General features: G+C 40.5%; 1 protein-coding gene across 1 annotated transcript; it reads left to right on the forward strand.

The window, feature by feature from the left end:
- Nucleotides 1-7,832: 7,832 nt before the first annotated feature.
- Nucleotides 7,833-20,624, forward strand: LOC121868983 (the record flags this gene model as incomplete). The annotated part of the gene is given in 5 exon segments (XM_042370032.1): nucleotides 7,833-7,910; nucleotides 10,935-11,076; nucleotides 13,005-13,064; nucleotides 14,122-14,336; nucleotides 20,480-20,624. Coding segments are annotated over 4 exon segments (508 nt in total), but the record flags the coding sequence as incomplete, so codon positions are not given.
- Nucleotides 20,625-22,500: the final 1,876 nt, after the last annotated feature.

Here is a 22,500-nt window from a genome sequence, read left to right on the forward strand (position 1 = left end):
TTCCCTCTCCCCCACTCCTTCCTCTTTCATCTCCTCCCTCCCCAACGCCATCCTCTCTCCTCTCACTTTTCCGTCTCTCTCCTTTCTTTCCATTCCACATCTTAGAACCACATCCCCATTCTCATACCCTTTCCTTCCCACCTAATCATTTCCTTCCTTCTCCATCTATCTCACACATTCCCTCTATCTCCAAACCCTTGCTTCATCCTCTCCTACTACAACATCATCCCCTTCCCCATCACCCACTCCTCCCTTCTCTGCCTCCTCCCTCTCTGCCTGTTCCTTTCTCCCTTCCCTCCCTCTCTCCCTCCCTCTTCTCTCCGTCTCTTCTTTCCCCACACCTCCCCCTCTCCCCCTCCCCTTTCCTCCTTCTCTTCCCCTTCTGTCTCCCCTCTTTGACCTCCCTCTCCCTCACTTCACACTCAGCACTCAAACACAATTTTTTTCCTCTCGACACTAAACCAACACAGTGTCATTATGTGGCACCCTTTACCCTCCCTTCCTTCCTTCACTGCCCCTCCTGTTCTTCTCTTCCTGCTCCTTTCTACTCTTTCCCCACATCCCCTCTCCACCTCCCCCTTTCACTCCTGGCTACAAGCCTCAAAGTTTACAAACTCTTTTTGCTAATTGGTTTAATTTTTCTTTTCTTTCTTCTTCTTTCTTCTTCTTCTTCTTCTTCTTCTTCTTCAAATCACACACACACACACACACACACACACACACACACACACACACACACACCACACACACACACACACACAGAGGAGAGACAAGCCGAGATATAAAAACTGAGAAATAAAAGAGGCTAGCTGAGAGCCATAAACTAAGACATAAACTGAGAGATATAAACTGAGTTACATGAAGTGAGTACCATAAACTGAGCGATAAACTGAGAGACATGAACTGAGCGACATAAACTGAGACATGAACTGAGGTACATAAACTGAGAGACATAAAGTGAGAACCATAAACTTCGAAAAACTGAGAGACATGAGCTGAGAGATGTCAACTGAGAGATAAACTGAGTTACATGAAGTGAGAACCATAAATTGAGACACAAACTGAGAGCCATAAACTGAGAGACAACCTGAGAGACATAAGCTGAGAGATAAAGTGTGGTGAGCTCAGCTGTTGAGACTGTTTCCACTAGTGGCCACCTGGAGCTAATAGTCTCTTAACATTCTTACGTTAATTTGTGTTTTGGCGTCAAACAATGTTGGTGTGTCGAGTGTTGATGACTGAGGGTACTAAACATATTATAATATCTGTTAACCCTACCTAACCTAAAATGACTTAACCAAACCCAACCTAACCTAACTTAAGCTAAAATTACTTAACCTAAACTAACCTAACCTAACTTAAACTGACCTGGCTTAATCTAACCTAACTTAACTTAATCTAACTTAACTTAACCTGACCTAACTTATCCTAACATAAACTAACTTATCCTAACTTATCCTAACCTAACCCAACCTAACCTAACCTAACCTAACCTAACCTATCTTAACCAAACTTAACATAATCTAACTTAACATAGCCAAATTTAACCTTACCTAATTTAACCTAACCTAACATAATTTGATATAACCTATCGTAACCTATCTTAACCCTTACCTAACTTGGAATACCTAATCTGATTTAACCTAACTTAACTGAATGTAAGCTAACTAAACCAACGAAACTTAACCGCACCTAATTTAAAATTCCTAGTCTAATATAACCTAATTTAACTTAATGTAACATAACTAAACCCAACCATACTTGACTTAACCTAACCTACCCTACAGTGGGACGGATATGTAAAAAAAAAAATGGGATGATATAAATATTCAATTTTGATAGAGAGAACCAAACTTTGCACACTAGGGTGTATGAGGGCATTGAATCCAGTGGGGAGGGAAGACATTGGCTGCATTAGGTCAGAGGGTCAGAAATCTTAAAATTTGTGGGGTGCTAAAGGGTTCTAAATGGTGCTGAATCTAATGGGAAAGATCAAATGTGGCTGCAAAAAAGTCTACATGGTTAAATCACAGGTGAAATAATGCATATTGAAAATAACGCTATATTCTGCATGGATATTTATTGTATTGTCTTGACATGAAAATAATGGACATCTTGTATGTAATGTGCCAATGACCAGAACCAATCGTTATCAGCTAACATTTAAAAGCCTAAAGTAAATCAATTTATACACACTAAGCAAAGAATGTGAAAAAAATCCAAGAAACTAGTTGTAATATTTATTTATTATACAAAACTTAACACTAGTTTTAGAACTTACAAACATGAGACTGCCTGGCACTCACCTGTAACTAAAATGTACCTTAAATAGGCATGTCATTTGCTCACTGTCTGGTACGTAACTGTGTGCATGGTAGATTGGTCTTATAGCAGGAACATCCATCACTGTAGTTTCTTTTGCAATTGAAATTCACCACTTCACGACATGCCTTGGATACCTCAAGAATTGACCTGCAAAGAAGTCACCCGCTTTCATCCGCTTTGGTCCAGCCCCAGTCTGCCGGGGAAGGAAGAACATGCCCTGCTTGATAGACTGCTTTCTTCACCTGTTGCTCAATAGCAGCCAAGCTAGGTGGGATATTTTCTAACGGACGATTAGAAGAGAATTTCTGTCTCGCCTCATTGACTGGTGATAGAACAGATGTCCTACTGTACAGCAGGAGCACGAATTTTCTACTACTTCCATTTCAGCAGCACTAATTTGGTCAAGAGGATTTGACAGTTTGTTGAATAAGTCGTCAAACTGAGGTGAAAACCAGTAAATCTCCCAAGCTGTCTTTTTGCCTATCCCACAGAGGGCAGAGACTGTGTCACAACCCGATACAGCATGAAGGAATAACAAGCCATTTGACTTCGTTGGACCAGGGATAGATGCCATACTATATGTTGCTATGTTACTAAATGTTCTTCTATGGCTGAAACCAACCCAAAATTTACAATCTCGAAGAACACTTACCGTTACAATTGCAGCAAGAATATCTGTATTCGTTCCTGAATGAGAATTTTGCTATGGCCATGGTCATTGCATTCAGCACCAAAGAAACCCGTCTGACTTGATGTCAGTGTGAGGTAGAAAAAACCCAACCAATACATAACTTAGAACAATTTTACTTACCCCTTTTTCTTAAAGGTAAACTTTATTGTAGCCAATATCTACCTTTTGCATTGAATTTAGCACTCTTGAAAACCCCAGTGTGCAAGATTTGGTGCTTTCTGCAAGAAATGAACATCTTTTTTACAAAGATTTAAATTTTTTAGATTGCCCCCGAGGGGGCTAGTTTATTGGGCACCCCCTTACATCCTGTGCAAGGTGAAGTGCAGAAACGTTTACAGTGCCCATCTGGGAACCATAAGGAGTTCATGCTTGCCTTTATGACTCATGCATTAAGGGCGTAAAAGCCTGAAGGGTCATGGGTTTTGTCAGCAAGTTACATAAAGTGACAGAATGATGAGTGTGTGGGTGGATAATTCCCGGTACAATTTATCTATTTGTGGCAAAGCGTGGCAGGTCCCACATAATGTCAAGTGCCAGGCCATAGCCTTAGGCATTGACAATATTGAGGGCCATACCTTTTAGTGTGATTGTGATGGCGTGTACGTCGGTGGTGTCGGCTTCAAGGGGGACGTCGAGAGGTTGGTAGGGGACGTCCTTCTTGGCGTAGATACGTAGTTCACTAGCATGTCCTCATGGTGGTCAATTGATGTGGAGAACTGGAGTGGATGGGCCCCAGGTGCCGGCATGCCGGTGGGGGACGGGGAGCCGGGGGTGGTGTCCTCGGGTCCATGAGCAGGTGCGGCTTGCTGTGGGTGGACGGGGTGCAGCCGGGCACACCGGGGCAGGCTCGGTAGGTGCCACGCGAGCAGTGATGCTAAGCGGCGGTGGAGTAGGCCCAATACTAATCTAACCTGACCTTTCATAACCTTACTTAAACCAATTTAACCTAATTGAAGTCGATTTTACACTAACAATCAATGATGAACAATTCATTTTTTATCTTAAGAAAAAATATTTCACGTCCGAGAGTTTTATAGTAGAGATGTGTTTGTGTGTGTGTGTGTGAGGTCCTGTCATGTCAAGACACAATCCAGCTGGGTCTGTCATGGCGCATAGATGGTGCCAGGTGGTAATTGTTTTAAAAGGAGGAGGGGAGGAAGAGGGGGAGGAGACTAGGAGGAGGAAGAGGAGGGGAAGGAGATGATTATTGCTAGTTTCTCTGTCTCTGTCTCTCCTGATAATTGAAACTCGTAATCTCTCCCTCCCTCTCTCTCTCTCTCTCTCTCTCTCTCTCTCTCTCCTGGTAAATTAAACTTTCTCTTTCTCTCTCACGTCTCAACGGAGCAGGTGGCGTCTCTCAGGTGAGCCACAGGTTGAGATATGAGACACTATCATTCCCGGGATCAAACGTGGGCGAGACGGCGAGACATTACGCACAGAGATGTATACATGACCCGGGTATGAGTTAGCTGCCGCCACCACCAGAGGGATGGAGAGATAGTGTGAGAGTTTCAGTTACCAAGAGAGAGAGAGAGAGAGAGAGAATATTAAAAAGTCTAAATTATCGGTCTCTCTCTCTCTCTCTCTCTCTCTCTCTCACTTCGTGATTAACTTCTCAGCTGTCGACAAAACACAGCAGTTACATCACCTGCCTATGTGGGGGGTAGTGGAAGGAGTTTAACTCGAATGTAAGGGGGTTAACATGACAGGGAAAGGGAAAGCGGTTAACGCGACGAAGAGGTGGTTAACGCGATTAGGAGAATGTAATTGCAACAAGAAAGCAGTTAACACGAGTGGGACGGGGTTAAAGGGGTTAACGTAAACTGGGGGAGGGGGCTACCGACCAGGAGATGCACTAATGTGATGGTGAGTGAATTAACGGAAGTGGGGGCGGTTAACATGACTGGGAATGAATTAACACAAGGAGAGAGTTAACGGGATCAACAGGGGATAACAGAACGAAGAGGTGGGTTAACGCGTTGTAGTGAAGAGCTTAACACGAGAGATAAGCCTTTAACACATTAGAGTGGCAATTAACATGACAGGGAAGCGGTTAACATGACCGGGGAACAGTTAGCATGAGAAGAAGCGGTTAACATAACAGGGACGTGGTTAACACGTAAGGGAGGCAATTAACATGACAGGGAAACGGTTAACATAATAGGGAAACGGTTAACATAATAGGGAAGCGGTTAACATGACAGGGAAGCGGGTAACATGACAGGAAAACGGTTAAATGACAGGGATGCGGTTAATACAACAGGAAAGCGGTTAACATGACAGGGAAGCAGTTAACATGACTGGGAAGCTGTTAACATGACAGGGAAGCAGTTAACATGACAGGTAAGCGGTTAAATGACAGGGATACGGTTAATATAACAGGCACGAGGTTATCATGACAATCATATGATAAACAGACACAAGGGAGTTGATTATGGTGTGTGTGTGTGTGTGTGTAGTAGTAGTAGTAGTAGTAGTAGTATTGATGAGTGACGAGAATTAGCTCCTAATTTAAAATCACACCAAAACCTAAAAGTTTGTACAAATGACAAAAAAAAATGTGTAACTTATAATAGATATGATGAGAGATTGAAGTATCTTCCCATCTTTGGTGGAAGTAAAATGAAACCTGACTACCCAACACAGTGAATGGTGTCACTGGTGGCCCCTTTTTTAAGGTTGCACAGGCCTGCCAACTGTTTAAAGGCTCCACACATGCGCGTGTGGAATGGCTCAACCCTTGGGTGATATATTCGTCTTATGGTACATATACATGGGCTTGGTATAGTTGGTGGTGATATGGATGGCTGTTCTGAAAGGCGTAATCAACGGTAAAGTCATTTCCATGCTCCCAACGAGCTGAAGTGTCCATCACAGCATCGATATTGAGGATAAGAGGGGTCATCCTAGTGGCCTGGAGGACGACGCAGGTGAGGGGCGTGAGGTAGAGACGGGCTCTCGGTAGCGTTCAACTTGACGGCTCTCGCTAATGAAGTCTGTAAGGCAAGAAATGACACCTGTCGCAATTCCAGGATTTTTTACAGGGATTAGCCCACCCGGGCACAGGTCACTGACCCACATCTGGGCCTGGGGGCAAAAAGGTAATAATAATAATAATAATAATAATAATAATAATAATAATAATAATAATAATGATAATAATAATAATAATAATAATAATAATAATAATAATAATAATAATAATAATAATAATAATAATAATAATAATAATAATTTTAATATTAATAATATTAATAATAATAATAATAATAATAATAATAATAATAATAATAATAATAATAATAATAATAAATAATAATAATATTAATAATAATAATAATAATAATAATAATAATAATAATAATAATAATAATAATAATAATAATTCATAAATAAAATTTGCAATAAAAACTACAAAATTAAAAAGAAAAATAATTCAATAATAATAACTAAAATATTAATAACACTAATAATGATAAAAATAATAATACAAATATGAAAAAAAAAGAAAAATTGAGAAACAATATATGCATGATATGTTGTAAATAGTCAGAGAAACAATTGAGACCCTGCAATTGTGTGTAAATGAGGTAGAAATCAGATCAACAACCTGGGACTTGGTCACAATTTTCCTGAAGCCACATGGCAGCAGGGTCTACCATTAAACAACACATTATGCTTCCAATGTCTTCCCAGACGGTAGTACCTCCCTGATTGGTAGCTGCCTACTACCTACTACTTACATTGATGGCTATATTGATTATATGTGTGTGTGTGTTTGTGTGTGTGTGTGTATGTAATAATAATAATAATAATAATAAACGGTGTATTAATAGAGTTGCAGCCGGTGGTTGAAAATATGCAAACTTACATGTGATTTAGACATAATGATATGCGTTCAATACATTTCCAGGGCTGTACAGTACAAAATTCAGGAGTTCTTTATTATTTTAACAATAGATGGGACAGTGCTATTCTTATATCTATCTGTGCCGGCTCTTATGGGCTGAATTTTGTTGTAGTGGCGGACTGCGCGAGGTGGGCGGGGGACCGCCGGTGGCAGGAGGTGGCGATGACTAGGATGGTGCAGTAGTGCACTGCCAAACCTTGCTAGTGCTTGGTGTGTCTGTGTGTGTGTGTGTTAGTTTGTTTATGTGTGTGCAAGCTTATATGTAGGCATATATGCCTTTGTATTGATGTAGGAATTTGAACGTAAGAATCTTAAAAAAAATAATCTCAAACTCAAGCTTAGCTGCCCCAAAGTACATAAAAAATAAAATATCTTAATTGTAGTTGTCTTCTGTATAAACTGAATTGCTTTAAATGCTTAAAGACGTTAGTTGTTGAACTGCACAACAGAAACACGTAAAAACAGGAACTCGGTACAGTAAGTTGGCGTAACTCTGCTAAAGTCCTGGATATATTGATCATTTCCTCTCTTTACGTACCATCAGGGTCTTGCTTGATCGGTTTTGTGTCCCTCCCTCCCTCCTCCTCCTCTCCCTTCCTCCTCCCTCCTCTTATCCCCCCTCCCTCCCAGAAATAACTGTTTTCCCAACAACGAGAAGAAGGCGCGTGGGGTGTCTACAGCATATACGACTACTGCTGCTTCACCTGCTCTAAGATGTCCAGAGAGAGAGAGAGAGAGAGAGAGAGAGAGAGAGAGAGAGAGAGAGAGAGAGAGAGAGAGAGAGAGAGAGAGAGAGAGAGTATCGACAAGAAATCATCATCATCTGCTTCAGAGAGTTCAAAAGGTGTGCTGGATCAATAACAGGTGTGAAGGATCGTAATTACAACACCTGTCCTCTTGTTACAGGTGTCGTGGATCAGGACGAGAGATTTAACAGTGTTGGCAGTTGACCAGCTGACAGTCACCACGGATTCCAGATTCTCGGTAAGAATCATGAGGTAGATTCTTATGGTAGACTCTTAAAGTAGATCCCCACAATAGACTTTTAATTGAATATTTTCTAATACTTCTGCCTTCCTATCAATCTATCTTTTCCCCTGTTTTCTATCTCAATTCATATATTCTCCTATTTATCTATCCACGTTTAATTACCATTCACTACTCCTTCAAGATGTCTTGAGAGTTCTCTACATCAGATGGTGACTTCAATCATTTGTTTTACGGGGAGAGTTCAGGTCAGACAGGTTTACATGTTAATAGATGACTTAAAGCCTTACGACTGAGAAAAATAATAACTTGTGCTGATTGTGGAGATGTATCGGAGCAATTAATGAGCACAGGAGATCGTTCAAGAGACCAAGAATATTAATTAATATCCATTCTGGCGTAGCTTCTATAAGAAGGTCCTACCGATGTGGAGGAGTAATGATGGCCAGGCGCTCCCGAGTGCCCGTGCTGGCAGTGTGTATAGGGTATGGAGTCTTATGTTTGTATCTAAAAGAAGAACCACCTGAGATAGATAGCAAGGCGACTGTTCTTCTGGCCGAGTTATCACAGGTGCGTCATCGCCAGGTAGAGAAGAAAATGCCAGGCGCTGGTAAAGGCTCATAATACGAGCATGAACAACCCCCCTCCCCCTACACCGTGAACCATAAAGTATATATAACAGACAGGACACGGTGCTACAGACGGGAGAGCCCAAGGCATAGAAGCACATAGAGATAAAGGTAAGTGCCTATAGATATGTCCAAGAGTCGGGAGATTATTGCAAGACCCGGGAGATTATTTTCAAGTACGCAGAAATTGCTAAAGCGAGTGGCGGGCTGAGTTATGACCCCCTTGTGACACCTTGACTTATTTTAGAAGATGGTTGACGTAAGAAGAGAAAATTATTTTTATATATCAACCATTTTCACTTGTAAAAGAGTGATGAAAACCTTATAAAATATAAGTTATGATACTAAGAAGTAACATCCATGAATGTACGTTAAATAAAGTTGTTTTGTTGAGTTACACAGTGGAAATTTATGACTGTGTATACAAAAATATTTATGTAAAAACAACTCCATCAATCATATAATTTTGAGCGTATATGATTCTTTTAAGGATGTACAGTACGTGGTAATGGTGGAGGAGACAGTTAGCACCAGAAATAACAAGAAAATGGAAACGACAATGCACAAAACCTAACAGAACCTGACCTAACCAATATAACCCAACGAAACCTACCTGACCTTATTTAATCTCCTAACTGGGGGAATCCGCTCCCGGAACCCCAGGCAGATAAAGCAGAAAGAACTTACTATGATATCAATTACCAATAAAAGTACTTTTCTTGAAGCGGTATCGTGTAATTTTACGTTTTTGTGGATATAAGAGTAAAAATAATTCTTGTTCACTGTAAATTCTAAGCCGTATTTTGAACAGTTGCACGTCCTCCCACCTAGTCCATGTTGACAGATGAACTCTTCAGGCAGTCTTGATGCTCCACATGCAAATATAGCTTACAATAAGATACCAAACAGGACGCTATAACTACGCCTTTGAAAAACAAGATGGATAGTTTCTCCTTGAGGAAGAACAATAAGTATAGAACAAACAATTAGAATCCAATGATACTCGAAAGAAATTGGGAATGTATCCAAACCCATATTGTAGATAGTGGGCAGCTATCAAACAGGGAGGTACTCCCGCCTGGGAAGATATTGGAAGCATAATGTATTGTCTAATGGTAAACCCTGCTGCCATATGGCAACACGAAAACTGTGACCAAGTCCATGGTTGCTGAACTGACTTTCTGTCTCGGTTACACACAATTGCAGGGTCTCAATTGATTCTCTTATTTTGACAATACAACATACTGTACAATGTACATATATCGTTTCTCACCATTAATCATTTTTCATTTTGTATTTCTTTATGGTTCTTTATTATTATTATTATTATTATATTATTATTATTATTATTATTGTTATTAGTATTATTATTAATAATATTATTATTATTATTATTAATATTATTATTATTATTATTATTATTATTATTATTATTATTATTATTATTATTATTATTATTATTATTATTAGTGTTATTGTTGTTATTATTATTATTATTATTTAATTTTAATTTTTTTATTTTTTATATATAATTTTATTTACTATGAACTAATTTTTAATATTATTATTACATTTTCGCCCCCCCAGGCCGCGATGTGGGTCAATGACCTGTGCCCGGGTGGGCTAATCCTGTTAAAAAAAAATCCAACTCTATGAATGTAACCCTTTTTACATAAAAGTTCAAAAACAATGTGCGCAAGACAGAAAGAAAAAAGATTTTCGCAGGCCATAAACAAAAGGCGAGGAAAGTGAATCACTTTAAAATTCAAAATAAAAGACAACGAAGCCAATTTTTATTGTAATAGAACCCCCGATTAAAGGCTCCGTTGATATATTTATATATTTATAAAGACCGGATTCACAACATTATAGTTTAAGAGCGGACGAGAACGGTCGGCGCCACGGGAGATTTAGCGGCGGAATATTTATAGTAAAAAAAGGATTTTTTCGTCTATACAGTATGTGGAGACATGAAATTACTGCCCTATGAAAAAGTTGTCGTATCGTTTTTATCACTGACTATCATCCTAACAACACGTATGGAAAATGCGAAATAATTTTATAATCTCCTTCGGATGATAACCGTCTCCAATTTTTACCAAGGATGTTATTCAACCTTAGTATCATTATCATATATTTGTGAAAACTCTGACATACATTTTGAAGTAATAATAGAGAAATATAATGGTAAAAGTTTCGAATAAATTTATAGAGTTTGAAGGGAAAGATAAACAAAGGGGACAGATATATGAGCGATAGGAATTGGGTGTAAACGGGGTTGCCCATACAGTATGGAACAAGAGGCTTTCTGCAGTTTCCTCTGCTGTTTCTTATGTTCTTAGCAGTAGTTGGTTCTCGTTCACAGATAGTTGACACGTCTCCTCCCTCACAGGTAGTTCACCCCGAGGAGACAGAGGATTGGCTGCTGGAGATCAGAGGTGTAGACATGAAGGATGAGGGAACTTACGACTGTCAAGTGAACATCCACCCCAAGATCTCCACCAAGTTCCACCTGAAGGTTCTCCCAGACACAGGTACACTGTCTGACTGATTGATGAAGTGATTAACTAAATGTTGAACTGACTAACTTACTGATTCACTTATTGATTGACTGACTGGTGGACTGACTGCCACACTGATAGAATAATTCACTGACTGATAACTAACTGACTTCCTGATTCCCTTATTGATTGACTCATTCTCTAACTGACCAACTAAGAGATACAAATTTTAACCATTAAATCTACACACATTTTTTCTTGCAGGATTGTGTAAAAATTTAAGAAAACTTCATCTTTGGTGAAAAAAAATAACCTCAGGTGTTGGTAGTGTTGGTATATACACTCATATAACAACCTTTCTCATCTCCTCACCACTTTAAACCCCCCATTGATTACGGTCAACCTTCCTCCTCTTCTCTACCCTTTACAGTACACTTTGGTCACGTCATCCCCCTCCCCCCTCCTTCTTTATACGCCACTGATGTATCCGAAATATAAGTGTCTCCCAAAAAAAAAAGACAATCAGATTCCTCATAATGGATGTAAACAAATCCTTTAGTGGAGATTTTTGAAAAAAAAAATGTTTCCGTATATTGGTTATTGGTCTAGTACGAGACCCAGAGTACGTAGTCCATTAACGAGAGTCCATGATTGATTGAGTACAACCAGGAGAGAGTTAGAGTGAGAGGTTAGAAGCACTCATGTCATTGCTAGGCACTGAGTATGAGATTTTAGGAGTATTCAATCACCAGTGCACCTTAAGTACGGGTCCCTGGATAACTGAAGTTGTTATCGGGTTAGAGTGAATCCGAGGACTAGAACGCACTCTAACACCATCAAGCCTTGAATGCGAATCTCTAAACGCACTCAAACACCAGCACAGAAGCTCTAAACGCACTCAAACACCAGCACAGAAGCTCTAAACGCACTCAAACACCAGCACAGAAGCTCTAAACGCACTCAAACACCAGCACAGAAGCTCTAAACGCACTCAAACACCAGCACAGAAGCCCTTAACGCACTCGAACATCACCAGGCCTTGAGTACGAAACCCTAAACGTACTCAAACGCCACCAGATCTTGAGTACGAGGGCTTGGACACACTCAGCTCACAGCCCCAGAGTGTACCCACCAATGGTGATGATGATGGTGTTTTGGTAGGCAATTGGCATATAAAATCAGGCGCCACTGTGCTTTCTAAATCCAGGTTTCATTATTGAGGAGGAGGAATAGAGAGAGAGAGAGAGAGAGAGAGAGAGAGAGAGAGAGAGAGAGAGAGAGAGAGAGAGAGAGAGAGAGAGAGAGAGAGAGAGATAAACACAAGGACCAAGGTTATTGAACTTACCTATAACTAAGTCTTTTGGTTTGTTTAATCTGTTTTTGTCTGCTCTTATATCTTACTGCTGTTGTTCTTTTAATTGTCTTCTTTACTTAGAAACTATCTATAATCTGTTTTTTTGTATTTTGGATAAAAAAAATATTGTCTGTGTATGATTTCTAAATATCTATGGTTATTTTATCATCCTCAAGTCTAAAATATCATAGTTAGTGGGGTATTAGATTTTTAATTATTTAAAAAAATAACGAAGATTATATAAAATACCAAATAATCTACTGTGTATAAATTATGCAAAATATCCAAATTATCTAAGTTAGTTAAGGTTGTCTAAATTATTCAAATTATCTCAATTTAAATATATATTGTGTAAATAAAGTCTTTAATTGTCTCACTCATAACTATGAAGACCCTCTCACTCACTCACTGAGTCATTCGCTGACTGACTGACTGACTAAGTGTAACTAGTATCTTTAATTGTCTCTGTTATCACTATGACGACCCTATCACATTCTCACTGACTGACTGAGTGACTGACTGACTCACTCACTCACTTACTCACTAAGAAAACTTTTATTTACTTACTCGTATGTTAAAACTGATACAATTCAATCTCTTCTCACAGGTCAAGCGTCTATTCTGGACATACCTGTTTCGGATACTGGCGTGGTGTCCCAGCCGGAAGGTAGGGAGAGAGGGAGGGTGAGGGAAGGAGGGCGGGAGGATAAGAGACAGAGGGTAAGGGAAAGAGGGAGGGAGGGTAAGAGAGGGAGGGAGGGTAAGAGACAGAGGGTAAGGGAGAGAGGGAGGGAGGGTAAGAGAGGGAGGGAGGGAAAGAGACAGAGGGTAAAGGAGAGAGGGAGGGAGGGTAAAAGAGGGAGGGAAGGGAGGAGGGAGGGAGGGTAAGGGAGGGAGGGAGGGTGAAGGAAAAGAGCGAGGGGGGGTAAGGGAGAGAGGGGGATGAAGGAAGGAAGGAAGGGGTAAGAGAGGGAGGGTGAGGGAAGAAGGGAAGGAGGGAAGATAGGGAGGGTAAGGGAGGTGGGGTGAAGGTGAGGGAGGAGGGTGACGGAAGGAGGGAGGGGGAGGGTAAGAGAGGAAGGCATGGGAAGGAGGGAGGATAAGGAGGGTAAGAGGGAGGGAAGGGGTTGGGGAGGAGGGTAGGGTGACTAAGGAGGGAGGGTAAGGGAGGAACAAAGAGTAGAAGGGAGGGAAGGAGGGAGGGAGAAAGGGTAAGAAATGTGGGAGAGAGAGGGAGGGATGGACGGTAAGGGAGGTAGTGTGAGAGGGAGGGAAGGAGGGTAAGGGAGGAAGCGCATGGGAAGGAGGCAGGGTAAGAGAGAGAGGGTGAAGGAGGGAGGGAGGGAGGGTGAGAGAAGAAGGGTGGGGGAAGGTGAAGGAAGAAGGGAAGGTGAGGGAGGAAAGTTAAGTCAAGGTGAGGGTGAAGGAAGGAGGGAAGAAGAAAGAAGTGAAGTTAGAAAAGTGAAGAGAGAGGTGGGAGAGGAAAGGGAGGGTAGGAGAGGGAAAGAGGGAGCGTGAAGGTGAGTGAGAATAGGTGAGGGGAGGATGAGTTGAGGTGGGAGAGAAGGGTAGAAAGGAGTGAGGGAGAGAGAGGAGAGCTAAGGGAGTGAGGGAAGGACGGTGTAGGAGAGAGAGAGAGAGAGAGAGAGAGAGAGAGAGAGAGAGAGAGAGAGTTTCTTCAAACACACACACTAACACCAAGCACCTCCTAACTCTTGTCACAGCGGTACGAGATGAAGAGCCCGAGACAGGGATTCGAGTGAAGGTACTGGGGGATCGGTGGGTGCGTCTTAACACAGGCGCCACTCTACGACTGGTGTGTGAGGCCACGGGGAAGGCTCTGACGGAGCTACGTGAGCACTCCTTCTTGCACAACGATCCCCTCATCTCCTGGACCTTAGATGGGATACCTGTGACAACTCTCTGGCCACACACTAAGGTGGGTTAAGTGTAAGGATTTTAGTAATATTATTATTATTAATATTATTAATATTATTAATATTATTAATATTATTATTATTATTATTATTATTATTATTATTATTAATATTATTATTATTATTGTTATTATTATTATTATTATCATTATTATTATTATTATTATTATTATTATTATTATTATTATTATTATTATTATGAAGAGGTCACTGTGTCAATTCTGCCTTAGGCCAGCTACTCAGAGGACAGTAACGTGGGTTTGAAGAACCTTTTGGCTGAGTATACCTTAGCCATGAACCTAAGTTGAGTCCACACTAATCCCAGGTGAGTTCACACCAATTACACTAGGCAACAAATTAAAAAAAAAATCCGTTACATGGTTCAGAGCAGCTTCCATTTGTTATTTGTGAGGTGCTGTTTTCACATCTGGCAAAACAAATTCTCTGGCACGCACGGTTTATTTGTTACACAAAAATTAATCTTACAAATACAAAAACTAAAATATACTTTTTTTTAATGTTATTCCTGTTACTTTTTTTTCCACGTCATCACACTAATATTAAATTCAATAAAGAATGAAAACAATCATAAGAAGACACAAAAGTATTAAATCAGCCACTGTATGGGCACTTGCTATTTTATTTCATCCTTTTATGTGTTGCATTGTCCTCCGATTGTAAACACCAGCAATAGTCCCCCATCATGGCAGGATCCCCTCTACCCTGGCACCTTTCCTCCATACGTCTAATGTCCTGATGAAATCGCTCTCCCTGTTCATCATTAACTGCCCACAGATTCTCAGGAAAAAGGTCCAAGTGGGAGTGTCGGAGGTGGACTTTCAGGGACATCCTACATCCTAAGTTTTTGTATTTTCTTATAAGTTCCTCTACAAGTTGGCAATAGTTTTCTTCCTCCTTGTGTCCAAGAAACCCTTTGACTGCAGATATCAAGGATTTCCATACAGCTAGCTCATTTTTATTCAGTTTGTTTTCATAGTCGTCATCACGAATAACTTTCTTATCTGTGGGTCAACAAAGATACCCTCTTTGACTTCAGCATCACTGAGTTGTGGGAATTTTCCCCTCAAGAACACGAACCCATCACCTTGTTTGTCCATAGCCTTCACAAAATTCTTCATTAGTCTCTCTTTGCCCAGTCCTTTGTGATGTGTTTTTCTGTTGCTTTGCTGTCCCATAAACACAGAAAACTGCAATATTTCGTGAACCCTCCTTGAAGGCCGAGTAGAAGGGCTATAACCTTCAAATCACCGCAGATCTGCCATCAATTCTCCTTGTATTAAATAGCGGTCAGTATTTTCTCCATACTATCATACGTTTCCTTCAACCCTACAGGATGCGCTACTGGAACTGAGGGATTCTGGTGCCCATTATGCAACAATATTGGTTTCAAACTAAACTTGGAGGAATCTATGAAAAGCCGCTATTCCTTTGGGTCATGTTTTTCTCCTAACTCTGACATCAGTCCATCTACATCAGTACACACACAAAGGGACGCCTGCATACTGTAGAATGAAGATAATGTAATATTTATTTGTCTAAAAACAGAAATTCTTGTCTGTTTCGCTAGCAAGTTCTATTCCTGCAGTCTTGATTCTAAAAGTTCCACCTGCTGTTTTGACAGACGGAGATTACTTTGATCTATAAGATGTGGTTCATTGGAAGTCTGGTCAATGAAAGGAGGATCATGGGATGATTCTGGGGTTTCTTCCTCAATTTACTCATCCGAAGTTGAGAGCTCTTCCAAAATAGCCGGTGGTGTAGGTAAGGGGAGGCCTCCTTATCCGTAAGGAACGGACCTTATTGCCAACGGTACATTTAAAGATACTCAATTTGGTGAATTTCGTGAATTAACACATCCTCGGCGTTGTATTCTTTCCATTCTCCCATATCAGTATTGCTAACTTTGCTTTTAATATATCCCGACCAACACAAGTACTGTACGTATCTTATATTCCTACACTACCGTACATATACACAAACAGTATATCATAAAAATGTTACGTGACTGATATTTTTTTTGTCATATTTAAAATCAGCAACCCAAAATTAATAAAGTGCATCTTATTTGATGCATGTTACCGAACCCTTGTCAACTAGTGTTACCAACTACCATTAACATCGCAAGGTTCAGAAAGGGTTATTAGGGGCCATTACATAAGAACATAAAAACATAAGAATGGAGGAAACTGCAGCGGGCAGTCCCATTTACACCCAGCCCCTATTGCTCATATATCCATCCAACCTGTGTTTGAAGCTATCCAGCCTATTCGAGTTAATGATGATATTTGGTAACTTGATCCACTCGTCCACTCGTCAGCGTAGATGGTGTTAAATCTGAGTGGGGTCGTGTAACCAGTGGGGTTCCCCAGGGGTCAGTACTAGGCCCACTCTTGTTCATAATCTACATAAACGATCTAGATACTGGGATCGACAGTGACATAAGCAAGTTTGCGGATGACACCAAACTAGGGCGGCAGATTAATTCAGGGCAGGATGCAAATGAATTACAGGAGGATCTAAATAAACTGCAGGGGTGGTCTGAAAAATGGCAAATGAAATTCAACACCAGCAAGTGCAGCGTACTTAATATTGGAAGAACAAATACTTATAATGTATACAGCCTTAACAACATCAACCTAGAGAAGTCGACTTGTGAAAGAGACCTAGGGGTGCTTGTAAGCCCGGACCTACGGCCTAGAAAACAGTGCGTTAATGTTCGAAATAAGGCAAACAGAGTATTGGGTTTTATATCTAGAAGTGTAAGTAATAAGAGTGCAGAGGTCTTATTGCAACTATATCTTGCGCTAGTCAGGCCGCACCTCGATTATGCGGTTTAGTTCTGGTGCCCTTATTATAGAATGGATATCAATTCACTAGAGTCGGTGCAGCGAAGAATGACAAAAATGATTCCGGGACTTAGAAACCTTCCATATCAGGATAGGTTAAAGAAACTTAACTTGCATTCCCTAGAAAGATTAAGAGTGCGGGGAGTTATGATAGAAGTATTCAAGTGGGTGAAAGGAATCAATAAAGGTGATATAGATAAAGTTCTTATAATATCCGAGCAGGATAGGACTCGGAACAACGGATTTAAGTTGGATAAGTTTAGGTTTAGGAGGGAGATAGGAAGGAACTGGTTTACAAATAGGGTGGTGAACGAGTGGAACAAGCTTATCAACTTTGTAGTAAGTGCTGGAACGCTGGGAAGTTTCAAAAGGAGGCGGGATATATTCATGGATGATAGAGAGTGGTAGTAACTCTCGATAGGAGCTGCCATGCACAGGCCAACCGGCCTATTGCAGACTCCTTATTGTCTTATGTTCTTATGCTCTTATGTTCTATTTCCAAACCAATGGTTACCTATTTTGCGCCTAAATCTAAATTTGTCTAATTCAAAACCATTGTTACGAGTTCCCTCCTGGTTGGATAGTTTGAGTACCTTTGTAATGTTCCTATTGTTCAGCCCTGACTTCCATTTATACACCTCGATCATATCGCTCCTCACTCTACGTCTCGAGGGAGTGGAAATTAAGATGCTTTCACCTGACTCTGTAGTCAAGGTTCCTAATGTCCAGGATTAATCTCGTCATTCTCCTCTGAATTGTTTCCAAGGATTCTATATCCATTCTGTAATAGGGTGACCAGAATTGAACTGCATAATCCAAGTGAGGTCTCACAAGCTCAAGGTATAGTTTTAGGATGACCTCGTTAGTCTCGTAACTAACACTCCTTTGTATGAACCCCATTACTTTATTAGCCTTGTTTCGAGCAAATACACATTGTTTATTTGGATTAAGATTGTTGTTTATCTGGTATCTGGTTTCCCTGTTATGCTGAGTACTTTACATTTGTCCACAATGAATTTCATCTGCCACTTTTCAGACCATACGAAAAATGTGTCTAGATCATCCTGTAGTTTTGCGGAGTCCTCGTCAGATTTAATTACACGCCCTATTTTAGTGTCATAAGCAAATTTACCTATGTTGCTGTCTACGCCGATATCTATGTCGTTTATGTATATAATAAATAATAATGGTCCAAGTACTTGAGCCTTGGGGAACTCCACTAGTGACGTCGCTCCAATCGGATTTAGTGCCGTTAATGCTCACTTGCTGTTTCCTGTCCTGTAACCACGCCCTAATCCATTTAAGGATATTACCTTTGATGAGATGTGCTTCTACCTTCTAATTAGTCTTTCGTGGGGGACTCTGTCTAAGGCTTTGCTAAAGTCGAGATATACCACATCATAATTGTGCCCCTCGTCCACTGTTTTGAAAACTGATGAAAAGAATGTTAATAGATTAGTTAGACATGAACGCCCGCTTGTTAAGCCATGTTGGCAATCATTGATCAACTAGTGCTTCTCCAGGTGATTTCGAATAGAGTTTGAAATTATTGCTTCCAGTAATTTGCCTACAATTGATGTTAGACTGATTGGGCGGTAATTAGAGGATAGTGATCTATCTCCCTTCTTAAAAATCGGTATTACATTCGCTATCCTCCAGAATTCTGGTACTACACCCGTTATTAAGGACATGTTAAACAACTTTGCTTTGGGCATACTAAGCTCTTCCTTACATTCCTTTAATACTCTGGCAAGTATCTCATCGGGACCTGGTGACTTATTAGGCTTTAGTTTGTTTATTTGCTTACTAAAATCGTTCCTAGTCACTTCTATCTCACTTAATTTATTTTCTTCACTATCTCTGTATAGAGTCGGTGCCTCGGGTATTATGTTTAAATTTTCGGTGGTGAAAACTGTTGAAAAATATTTATTCAGATTATTGCTCATTTCTCCGTCGTTATCAGTTAGCTCGCCGGTATCTGAGCATATTGGTCTAATCTTTTCTCGTGTTTTAGTTTGATACATTTTATAGAATCCCTTGGGGTTTCACTTCGCCTTCCTTGCTATCTTTAGTTCATTATTCCTCTTTTCTTTTCTTATCTCGGTCTTAAACCTACTGGCCAATACCTTATAATAATCTCGGAGGTAAACTTCACCACGATTTATTCTCCTACTTATAGCCTTCATTTGTCCATTAATATTCTTTAAATAATTATTTATCCATTAAGGGTCATTGTTGTTTGATCTGAGTTTTCTGTATGCTATGTTCTGCCTTTGTGAATTAAGTAACTCATTATTTAAATTGTTGTAGAACTCAGATCTCAGATCTCGATATCAGGTCATCCTCAACCGTCAGGTCCCCAGGTAAGGTGAGGTCGCCCTCTGTGGGTACATTGTGTGAGGTCACCTCATGTGAGGTCATGTAATTCACTCCCAAGCGTGATACCCCTTCTCTCAGTTGCCTCTTCAAACTATCAAAGTTGCTCTTCTGAAATCTGGGACTGAAGTGGAATTTTCCTTGCGTCTGCTATGAAATTCTAACTGGAATCTAATTTCTCTGTGATCGCTGTTAGCAAGTTCGTTCCCTACCTCGACATTACTAATGAAGTTTTCTTTCTAGCCAATTTTTTTCTGTATTCCGCTCAGTTTTTATTTCCTTATTTATTTCACACTTCAGATTATCCCTGACATAGATTGCTACTCCACCTCCTTTCCTAATCTGCCTATCGGTATGTAATAATTTGTAACCTGCAATTTGGCATTCGACAGGTAACTCACTTGAGTCTAGGTTTATCCATGTTTCGGTGAATGCTATTATATTAATTTTTTCGTTACATATCAACGCCCTGATTTCATTCGTTTAGTTTCTCATACCTTTACTGTTTGAGTAGTAGACATTTAAGTTAGTCGTGTTCTGAGTCCTCTCTCTGTCGCGTTTAGGTTTTAACTCCCTGTCTAATTTAGTTTTGTACATCGTGTTAACATCTTGATAGATACGCCACACCATGGTCTCATGCACCCCTGTGTGAGTGATTTCAACAGAGGCAACACCAAGATAGTATCAAGTGTCAAAGTCACCCCTCACCTGTTAGAGTAGTGCTACCTGCCTGACGTCAACACATCAAAATGCTGTGGCACATGAGGTAGTAAAAGCACTCAAGTCTCTCTCTTTCGGAACCATTCATACATAGTAATTCTTAATTTAATAGCACTCCTATTCACCTCGCTAAATTTAGTTGACTTCCCTGACCCTTTGCTAACTTGACCTATGACCTGCAGGTGGTGGTGCGGGAGTCGTGGGGCAGGACGGTAGTGGAGTCGGAGCTGGAGGTGAGGACGCTACATCCTTCTGACGGAGGGACTTACGCTTGTGCTGTTCCTCGCGCACAACCCGATCGAGTTACCCTCACTGTCTCCAACACACGTAAGTCTCTCTATATATATATATATATATATATATATATATATATATATATATATACTGGGAAGTCCTATTTACACCCAACCCCTATTGCTCATATATCCATCTAACCTATGCTCTCCAGCGTATTCGAGTTAATGATGATATTTGGTAACTTGTTCCACTCATCCACTACTCTATTTCCAAACCAATGTTTACCTATTTCGCGCCTAAATCTAAACTTATCTAATTTAAAACCATTGTTATGATTTCGTTACTGGTTGGATAGTTTGAGTACCTTTGTAATGTCCCCTTTGTTCAGCGCTGACTTCCATTTTACACCTCGATCATATCACCGGTCACTCTACGTCTCTCGAGGGAGTGCAAATTAAGATGCTTTAACCTGTCTCTGTACTCAAGGTTCCTAATGCCCGGGATTAGTCTTGTCATTCTACTCTGAATTCCTTCCAAGGATTCTATATGTATCCTGTAATACGGTGACCAGAATTGAACTACTCCTCCTCCTTTCCTAATCTGCCTATCGGCATGGAATAATTTGTAACCTGCAATTTGGTATTCGACAGGTAACTCACGTAAGTCTAGGTTTATCCATGTTTCGGTGAATGCTATTGTATCGATTTTTTCGGTACATGCCAACGCCCTGATTTCATCTTTTTTTTTCTCTCATACTTCTACTGTTTGCATAGTAGACATTTGAGTTAGTCTAGTTCTGAGTCCCCTCTCTGTCGTGTTAGGTTTTAACTCCCTGCCTAATTTAGTTTTGCCATAATTCCTAGCACTATTTCCCTGTAACCTTTCACTTTGTTTACCCTCTCCCACTGTAGTCTCCTCCACCCCTGTGCTCATATGTTCTCTTAGCAGTTTAAAGATTTCGACATCTTTTGAACTGCCCTCTCGAGAGAACCAGCCAGGGTTGCCACCCCATCCCTAGCATAAAGGTCCCTTCTGCCATAGAAGTTGTCCCAGTTGTCAATGAATGGGACTGATATTGTCTTGCAATATCCGTCAAGACGGCCGTTGACACCAACTGCCCTTGACAGCCATTCATTGTCAACTCTCATTCTAGGCATGACACCACATATGATAGGGTTCCCTCCATTCGACCTAATACGTTCTATAGCTGTCTTGAACTTATCAAGAAGTTCCTCACTCCTATACTGGCCAATATTATTGCCTCCTGCGCTAAGGCAGATAATGGGTTTGTTTCCATTACCAGACAAAATATTGTCCATCCTGTCAACTATATCCCCCACCCCAGCTCCTGGCAAACACACCCTCATCCTATTTCTATTTTTACCACAAAAAGCTCTGTCCAGGTACCTTACCTGGAAATAGCCAACAATTAAGGTTTTTGTACCTTCCTTGTCAGCCTTGTCCCTGACTATGCTAACGTCCAATTCGTCTATCAAAGGACTGAAAGAGTTGGTACACTTAGCTGTTGTTGCCGTATCCTTGGTGAGTTTTTTCACCATCTTGGTGTGTTTTTTCACCACCAGTTTGGTCCTCCCTCTCCTCACAACCTTCCAATCGCCTGAGTTTTCGTCACACACCGGCTTTCGTGGTCTCGTTTCCTCCTTCATCCTCGCTATCTCTTCCTTTAGTTTCAAGTTTTCTTCCTTGGTCCTCTATAACTCTGCCCTCATTACTGACATTTAATCCCAGGGAGGAAAGCCTGCCGTGACATTTCCTCTAGTGAGGTCAGAACACAATTAAGTGCACTGCTTTCATATGCTGTTCTAATATTGTACTTATGCTGTTATGCTGTTTAATTCTGAGATGAAATGCTTTCCCAATCCTTGTAATTCAGTTGTCCCTGAAGATGTCTTGAATAAAGACGAAAGCTCAGGTGCTCCATTGTATCCATTTTTCCTGTGTGATA

The sequence above is a fragment of the Homarus americanus genome, unplaced genomic scaffold (assembly GCF_018991925.1).
Source record: "Homarus americanus isolate GMGI-L3 unplaced genomic scaffold, GMGI_Hamer_2.0 scaffold24694, whole genome shotgun sequence".
Lineage (NCBI taxonomy): Eukaryota > Metazoa > Arthropoda > Malacostraca > Decapoda > Nephropidae > Homarus > Homarus americanus.